Source organism: Suillus discolor (genome assembly GCF_016758755.1).
Source record: "Suillus discolor strain FC423 chromosome Unknown F5147scaffold_30, whole genome shotgun sequence".
NCBI lineage: Eukaryota > Fungi > Basidiomycota > Agaricomycetes > Boletales > Suillaceae > Suillus > Suillus discolor.
Window position 1 is genome coordinate 36,856 of NW_024541277.1, and position 9,042 is coordinate 45,897.

Sequence of the window (9,042 nt, forward strand, 5' to 3'; positions counted from 1 at the left end):
GCACGATTTTACCAGGATGCAACTTTGGAAGGTGAGTAACTGTGTTTTGATACCTATTGGCTTACTCAACTAGAACAGGTGGGAGCGGAGCTCTCCCTCCCGAGTGGTATTTGCATGAGATAGAATGTACTATTAAAGTCACACACAACTTGAGTGTCTTCATGGAAACGATCTTTACCAGGAGTGCAACTAGGTGAGTGAAGAACGTGTCACTAGCAACAAGGAATTCATGGTGAAAGATAGATCTTCTCCTTGCTGTTTTCCTATTTGCTTTTGTACGTGTTTTTGTTTTCGAGAGAAGTTGCATATCTGATCGTGCACAGATACTCTCCACAAGGGGACAAAATCACAAACAGTGGAGAGGACAAGGTGAACCGCGTGTAGTCAAAGAACAATAAAGATCGAGGGGTATACCACCAGGTCGTTGTGTTGGTCCAAGGATGGCGCACACACTTTCTCCGCTTCGTATGATAGCACCATCCGAAAATGGTTGTTGATTGATAGGAAGGAGCTCGTTGTTTTTCAGGATCATGCCGATGCTCTTAACTCCCTCTGTCCTTCCCCTGATGAAAACCATCTTTTTGGCGCAGCAGACTACGTATGTAGTTTCTGTGAACCTTATTCAACGCAATGATGCTAATGCTAAGCAATACAGTGCTTCACACTAAATCCAACTAGTGCGAGTAGGTCTCGCGGTCGCTGGTTCAACGTCAGCTAATACATCCTAGCGTCCCTCTTTTTTATCATGTCCACCGCAGAAGGTGAGTTTGTTGACATTAACAAAGAAAAGAATCTCATGTTTCAGGTCTGCTTCTCGTGCATATACTTGCCTTATGGCATAACAACAGGAAGATAAAGCTATTTTTATTGGCGAGCTACTGGGTAAACACTTTGAATGTTTTGCGATTTGAAGTGGTGATCTAACCGAGCTTGAAGTTTATCGTTGTCGCCATGGTCATTTGCGATATACTTCTGGCGCTTCTGCTCGAAAACATATGTGGGCCCACATTGACTCCGATGGGTTCAGAGTTTATGAAAATGGAAGACCTGATAATGGGCAAGTTTATTAGCGCAGCACTGTTTGAACTCAGTGAGCAATTCAAGACGCTGCCTCGAGTTAGCTCTACTGATGAATCATGTTCAGCAGTGATCACTCTTATAATGTATCATTCAATACGACTACGCTCTGATGGCATACGCTCCATTGGTAGAGTGACGTCAACCTTGTTGAAGGGAAGTTTGCTATATCAGTCCGCATGACCAATCAGCCAGTCCGGGTTGTTATGGACCCTAATGAAAAATACATCGTCAATAGTGCCTTGGATGGAAAGATATATGTATGGGGCCTAAATGCAGCACTCAAAACTACTGACAATGATCATGTGAGTATGTTTATTCATTGTGTTTGTCTTTTTCTAAGTGGCTTTTGGTTGTCGTTTAGAGTGCGGATGAGGGCAGTATAAAATTTGATGTAAAGCTGAAGGCAAGTCGTCTGCGCTTCCCTTTGGCGTTGTATCTCACTTCTCCAGAGACGAATTCCATTGCCTTGGGACACGTACAGGTAATGGGAATATCCGGTCACGTGTCTGTTTGAAGACTCCTAAGTGACGACACAGTCCAGGAGGCGCATTTGAAGCACAGAGACGTGTTTTCTGCACCATTTTCGCGGCAGAAAATTCTAGGTACATTGTAGGAACGTATTGTATATTGTGTTGTGCATGAGATAATTTTTCAGCCGCAAAATTCAAGTTTCTAAGCTACTGCAGAGGTTTTGACGGCACAAAGTACTAAAAAATCACTATACTTTGTGCTTCTTGCATCCAGCACTGGTTCCACAGCGAAACACATGTCTCCCAGGCAAGAATCCTCATTCACCTCTCTGGGACACGCGTTTATTGGCAGGAGCTCAGGTGGCAGCGTGTCTGTCAGACTCGATTTTTCGTGTTCATGGGACATGCAGCCTGTTTCAACAGCTGAAGTCAAAGTTCTGCTTACCTGAGGCGTTTACAGTATCTGCCTCGCAGGTGACATCTTACCCCGCACCCTGTACTACATTCCATCATCGATGCTAACGTTCCCGTCAACTTCCTCCTCATGCATCAGCCTCTGCTTGTCAGCATATGCAATGAGCATGCGCTATCCGGGGTCATCGCACAGCTGCCGTGTCCCACAACAAGAAAGCTCGCCAAAGTTCTCGTATTACATAATCAAAGGTGCAACGGCAACTCCCGCTGGTCCTCGAAACTTCAGCGACAGGCAGGACACACAGGCAACTCACTTTCAATCTATTTGATACTTCATCTGGTTTGTTTCTTAACCTTACATACACAGACAACAGAATCTCATTATTTAGAAAAGATATTCTAGAATGCCTCTCCCACACTATGATTTCCTCATCAAGGTAAGCACGCTACATACATACTCCAGACCTTGCGCCCATAACTTTCTTTGCAGCTGCTCTTGATTGGCGACTCAGGTGCATTTGCGCCATGGTTCTAGTTTGTTATAATTTCAAGCCGTCACTTAGGTGTTGGGAAGTCCTGTCTTTTGCTCCACTTCTGCGATAACGAGTAAACACCATCGTTCAGCACCACAGTCAGGATCAACTTCAAGGTCCGCACGATCGAGCTAGATGGAAAGCGCATTAAGGTTCAAATTGTGAGTGTTGTCGTCTCAATACCATCATAAACAGTACACTTTACTATATCGTATAGTGGGACACTGCTAGCCAGGAACGGTTCAGAACTATAACAACTATGTGCTACCATGTAGCAACGGGCATTCTTCTTGTGTACGACGTCACAGATGAACGATCATACAATAGTACGTGCTATTAGCGTCATTTCCATCATTATTGTTCCACCCTGACGCATCTTGTCTCTAGGTATCCGCACTTGGCACGCTAAAATCAAACAACGTGCTTCAGAGGACGTCAACGTGATACTCATCGGCAATAAGTCAGATTGGACTGACAAGCGAGTCGTACCAGACATCCAGGGACGTGCACTTGCCGATGAACTTGGCATGAAGTTCATGGAGACGTCCGCCAAGGCGAAGGAAGGTGTAGAAGAGGTCTTCTTCACCCTTACAAGGTTTGTTTCATTGTGCATATTTATGAACTTGACTCCAATTCATGACTGTACAGAGACTGCAAGACTCGGCTTATGGACTTGCAAGCAGACTCAGCCGTCTTAGTGGGAGGTGCTCCCAACGCAGGCGGGTCCGTGAAGATCAATCAACCTGTGACTTCAGCGTCGATTGGTTCCTGCTTATAAGTGCCTATACTAGCATAATCCGTGCTTCTGTCGTTCATGTTACTTTTGTATTCCCCTTCCATGTAGTCCTGTTCTATCTCGCGGTGCACAGCGCCAAAGTATAGGTGCCAATCTAATCTAAGATTTATAACGAATCAGCGGTTTGGTGTTAATTGTGTCCACTCCCCGTCATGCTCAGGCCATGCTGACTATTTGCCATCTATTTGCATGCCCTCCAGGCCCCTCCTTTTCACCTGTAAGTTGCTCTTCCATTTCATCGTTATAAATACCAATCTAATCTGTTCATAGGTTCACCGATGCACCGCCCGTCCTTACGTGCCTCATCCAACACTTGCTTGATGACCCCATCATTCCATTCAATGTCAGTGTCATCGACCATCTGGGTTTTATGAATCATGGTCATTCTTTTTGCTCAGACAGATGGTCAGCTGCTTTTGTTTACATTTACTCTTGAAATATCATCTTTATCAGCTGCCTGGGCTTTGACACGCTACTCCAATACCGCTCCAAATTGCATTGTGTACGTATATCATAATCTCGTTGGACAGTTTACGCTGACGGACATGCCATTAGTAAGACTTTGACAGGACATACATGTCCAATGCACAATTCTGTGATCATGGTCAGTTCTTGATTGTTCTTCTTGCTTCATGCTCAGATATATGGTGATCTAGTGCATTCATAAATGGGTCGAATTCTCGGATTATCAGTCATCTGAGCTCGGATACGCTACTGTTACTTTCCTTGGTCTATGGGATAGTCGTGTCGCGCCCCACCTAAAGTTTTCACGAATGTGGAATTCTTGTATGTACACGCATCTCGTTCGGTGCTTTACTCTTACAGTCGTGCTACTCGGCAGGATGGAAACAGAATCGTTGCAAGGGCCCTAATTCACAGGAACCTGGACGTGTGCAGGAAGATTTATTCACGAGCGAGATCATCCGAACAAAACAATGCTTCGGTTTCTTTGGCAATGCTATGAAAGGTGCTGCACTTCATGTTTGCTGCTTCTGATGTTTCTCGGGACCCTGCCAGGCTGTGGTCAACCGACTGGTTTTGGCAAGGCAATTCTCACTCACCAAAAAACTTTGACTGGCTTGTAGACTACCTCAACTACATTTATTTTGACGACCCCAAAGCGGTACTATACAACGTTCTTTTACTGCTGGGTAACATGGGAGTGTGCTGCAGCCCCGCTGAACAACATCTGCTCATCGAGAGATCCATCGCCTACATGGATAGTAACATGCCTCTTCATTTATGCCATGTCGCTCTTCGCGCTGCTCACAGTGCCCGAGAACAAATTGCCTCGATTGATGCCATTGATGATGCGACGATACGGGACATAGTTTTGACCAAGCTCTCCCGATGGCGCTCCCCAGATGGCTCTTTATCTACCATGATGGTAGCGGCTTTCCAGGCAGATTGTTCATTTTTCTCTCTCACTCGTATATATCGAAATAGAATGATTGTGATATATTTCTATTAGGCCAGCTTGATGAGACTAGTACACGAGTGCCAATGATCCTTTACTAGCTGTGATTGTGCCGTGTCACAGATCTTGTATGAACTGTGTCATTGTAGTCTATATTTTCTTTGGCATCCATGACTATGTACCAACAATTCAATTTGTTGCAGCCTTAAATAGCTTGGTAATGTGAAGCATTTGTTATGCAGAATGGGACTACTCAAAGACAATGAAACTACTCAACAAGTTAGATGTAATTAGGCTGATAGCACAATATCTCAATCTTGTTGCAAACTCTCATACCTATCTAGACTTGATGACCGGTGCTAATGCCACTTTCCACGATAAAGCCTTCTATAGCTTTGTAGCTTAGGACACTAATAACAGAAAATGAGAATACCCAACAAAGTTAATGTAAAGACCCTTCTATTTCTTCCCGGGCACGATGATGCGAAGTCATGATCTTGTCATAGTCTCTTCAACGTAGTCTATATTTGCAGGCATAAATGGTTATGTATCAACGGCTCGAAATTTTTACTGTATAAATGGGTATATTTAGCAACCGCAGAATTATATTCTTCTATAGTTCACACGGCTACAATATCGAGGACTCATGGATTCACTGATGATGAAATGGAGATTCTAGCATTCAGACCATTGCGAAGTATCTGAATTTGCTAGTCTCTACAAAATCATCAATGCATCATAATTACAATAGATATATCAACTACAAAGCATACACACAGCCAGGCAATGACAGGCACAACATACAGCAAACAGATTACGAAAGGACGCCACGAATCGCATGCCATAGAGAACAAAATGGAAAATAAAGGTACGAGAGAAAGAAAAGTAACAGAGAAATAATGGTATGAGGAAAATAGATAAAAAATATGAGATGGCAGACATACAAAGATTCGATGCAATAATGCTGCGGTGCCATGACCATAAAACAGTGCAGATGAGGGGTATCGACTTCGACTTTGAGATTTGAAATATGACTGCGACGTTATATGTCGGATCAGTACCGTGTATCAAGAGAAAATATGCGTAGAGCAGGCGTGTCCGAGAGCGAGCGAGTAATTGAGGGGGATGACTATATGCGGGCGGGGATTAGTGATGCACCGAGACAGGGCGCGTGAGGTCTAAATTAGTATAACCCTCTCCGGGGTCTGCATCGACGTCATGTCGAAACTTGAAGCGGAACGATTGATGCTGCGTCATTGCACAGCAAATCTAAGCAGGCACAACCCTTCTCGTTGCCTTCACCCCTCTAGCGTTCACAGCCACCATTACATTCTCCTTCTCATCAACCTCACTCGGCACGCTCGAACTAACACTGACCCTCCTCGTACCAGAGGCAACAGGCGTCTTCAAATTACTCTCTACAGAGCTCGTCGACACCCGCCGCGTCGCACCCATCCCAAGACCACTGGGTCTTGGAGTCATGTTTGATTTGCCGAGGGACGAAGGTGCGTGGGATGTAGATGAAGCTAGGGATGTTCGGGTGGGGGGTGTGGTTGTAGCAAGTGATGAACGGGATTTAAGAGCTGGAGGTCCCATTTTGCCAGGGGGGTTGGTGGTGGCATTGATACGCACGTTGCGACTGAGACTGCTCAGGCTCGCGCGAGGCGCTAAAGATGTAGAAGGCGTTTCCGATTTCCCGTCTTTCGATGCGTCTGACATAGATGAAGGAGGTCGGGATGAAGAAGGGGTTCCAATCATCGATTCACGCCTTATAGCCCTGCTTGGAACTGGGGTATGTGATGCCGCAACACTCTTCAACGAAATCTTTCTCTTGATCTAATATCATGTAAGACACAAACCAAAGACATCGAAGGAGGACTCACGAGTTCAAGTTCTTGCTGTTTCGAATCCAAAGCGATATTAAGTCCGTTGACATCCTCCCGATCTCTCTCTCGTTCCTTGCGCAACTGCACGATAGTCACTTCACGCGCAGCACTCGTCTGCTGCATCTCATGCACTGTTCTCCTTAGCTTCGCAACTTCATCCATTAACGACCCCACGCGCTCTTTACTCATGCTCAACATAATGTCGCCCTCTGCCTTTTCCCGTACTGCGACTTCAAGCTGCATGCGCAGGTCTTTTTCTTGGGTTTGGAGATCTTGGAGAGTACGGGTTTGGGAGGAGAAAGCGCGCGAATGCTCCACTTTGAGAGTAGCTAGTTCTTCCCGGAGGGATTCAGCTTCATCTCTGTGTGTGAGGAGGGTGGTGGTGAGGGTTGAGATGGAGGCGTCGCGCTCTTTGATGTTGGATTCAAGGCGGGAGACATTTTCGTTCGCAAAGGCGAGTTCGGCAGTTAGGGATGTAATGCGGGATTCGTGCTGTGATATGTTAGTGAGATCAATTGGAAAGAAGGTGACGCCGAACCTCTTCAGTGGTTCGCTGGAGTTCTGATTCGAGTTCGATGCGCTGGTTCTCGCCTTCACTCCATTCTTCTTCCATGTTCAGGAACTTGGTTTCGAGAGATTCAAGGTCGGATTTGAGAACTTCCTTATCGTTCTGGAGGTCTTCAATAGTGTCGTGGAGTTCTGCAGATTCTCGGTGGGCTGCGTCGAGGTCCCCGTGCGCAATTTCGATGGCGGTGGCGTGTTCTGAGTTGATACGCTCCAACTCTGAAGAAATACGCTGAACAGCGTCAGCGAGGGCGCTTTTGTCCGTCTGGAGAGCCTCGTGAGCATTGACCATTCGCATTCGTTCTTCTGCCCATGCCAGTTCGATAGCCTGATGCCTCTCTCGTTCCTCCCTGCTTGCTATGATGAGAGCTTCCTCCGCCATCGAAGACCGCACAGAATTAGTTGTGAGGTAATCCATCTGTTCTCTGGCTTCCTGAATCCCTTCGCGCAAGACACGTTCCGCGTCATCTCGACCCTTCAGCTCCTCATGCAGTTTGTTCAGCTCCGCTTCCTTTTCATGGAGCTGTTCGCGCAAGTGAGCTGTATCCGCATGGTCTTGCAACGCTTCCTTTTCGCGTTCGAGCTGTGATATTTGGCGATGGAGCATGCGAAGGGCTTCACCGCTCGCCTCGTCCATGACACTGCGCTCGAGATTTTCTTGTCGGGAAGTGTCGACTTCTTCTTCGAGGTTACGACACATGCGCTCGAGTTCACCTGCTTTCTTCTTCCAATTACGCAAGACGTTTCTGCTCTTTTCTTTTTCCTTTTCGGCGACTTCTGTGCGTTGGGTAAGAGCTCGAACAAGTTCATCTCTAGCCCCGAGGTCGATCTCGTACTGCGCACAGAGTTCCTGTGAGAGAGCTAGTTGGGTACGAAGGTTCCAGATAATGTCTTCCTCTTTGGAAGCTGTGCGGGAGTGTGTTGGTTGTGGAGGGGTAGGAGGAATCATTGTTCCTGGTGTGTAGTAGGTCGTTGCATTTGCGCGGAATGGGTCTGGTGGCTCCGAAACGAGTACGAGCGAAGCGTTTGAAGTGTCATTGATGTCAGCTTCTGGTGCGTGTTTTCTGAGCATGATTTGGAATACTGTGTCGCTGAGTGCGCGGGAGCGACGGGTTCGTGGTGGAGGGGAAGTGAGTGGAATGCTTATGTCGCCTGAAAATGTAGAGCTTGTGGGAGACAAAGCGAAGGAAGGGTCTGCGGGAATTTCTGGGAGGCCTCTGAAGGGGGTTGAAGTTTCTAGAGGGGGGCCTTCTGGGATTTCGATGGCCGTATCTAGCATCGGTGTTTTGAACCCTTGTGGTATTTCAATTCCAGGGCTCAAGTTGAATAAATTTGAAGAGTCTGCTTCTCCGAATACGTCCATTGCAGAAGGACGAGCGACTCGTGCTAGACGATCTGCGAATGAGATTGGAGATGGCTCGGAGGTGGAAGCTGAAGCATCTGGGCTGATGGCTTTGTGGGCACCTCGAGAGAAGAAACGGACGTTTTGGCCAGTTCCTGGTGTTTTTGGATCACGGAGAATTGACCTGATGCTGCCTTCGAGTGAGGGTCGAGATGAATCTCGAACTGTGTCAGATGAACCTCGAGTAAGAGACACTTGTGAACCTGTTGAAATGGTCAAAATACAAACCAATGGAATAGAAAACACTGACTGTCTGATCTTAAGTGAAGATGTGACCTGACTTTCTTGGGTAGACTGAGCTTCTTGGTAGTCTCGTGAAATACGGATAGGTTTGGATGTTGCTCATAGACTCTTGACAGAACGTCTGTTGGTTGATCTTGGTCGGCATCCTTGGTTGGTTTCAGAGCGTTGCTTAATTTCGACCACATCGTCGACGACGATGACGAGAGGTTCTTGCAATGGTTCAAGATTGGTTCAAGA

General features: G+C 46.5%; 2 protein-coding genes across 2 annotated transcripts; one reads left to right on the plus strand and one right to left on the minus strand.

Annotated features, from left to right (window-relative positions):
- Window positions 1-2,368: 2,368 nt before the first annotated feature.
- Window positions 2,369-3,275, plus strand: F5147DRAFT_802078 (rab-type small GTP-binding protein; the record flags this gene model as incomplete). Its single annotated transcript, XM_041443290.1, has 6 exons — window positions 2,369-2,401; window positions 2,539-2,570; window positions 2,601-2,658; window positions 2,715-2,823; window positions 2,885-3,092; window positions 3,146-3,275. The coding sequence occupies 6 exons, from the start codon at window positions 2,369-2,371 to the stop codon at window positions 3,273-3,275; spliced, it is 570 nt and encodes a 189-aa protein (XP_041292353.1).
- A 2,540-nt stretch (window positions 3,276-5,815) lies between these two features.
- Window positions 5,816-9,024, minus strand: F5147DRAFT_199842 (uncharacterized protein). Its single transcript, XM_041428549.1, has 4 exons — window positions 8,813-9,024; window positions 7,135-8,765; window positions 6,594-7,088; window positions 5,816-6,546 (listed from the first exon to the last, which is right to left on the minus strand). Exons 1-4 carry the CDS (start codon window positions 8,988-8,990, stop codon window positions 5,980-5,982), a joined length of 2,871 nt encoding a protein of 956 aa, XP_041292354.1. The 5' UTR covers window positions 8,991-9,024; the 3' UTR covers window positions 5,816-5,979.
- Between the last annotated feature and the right edge of the window lie 18 nt (window positions 9,025-9,042).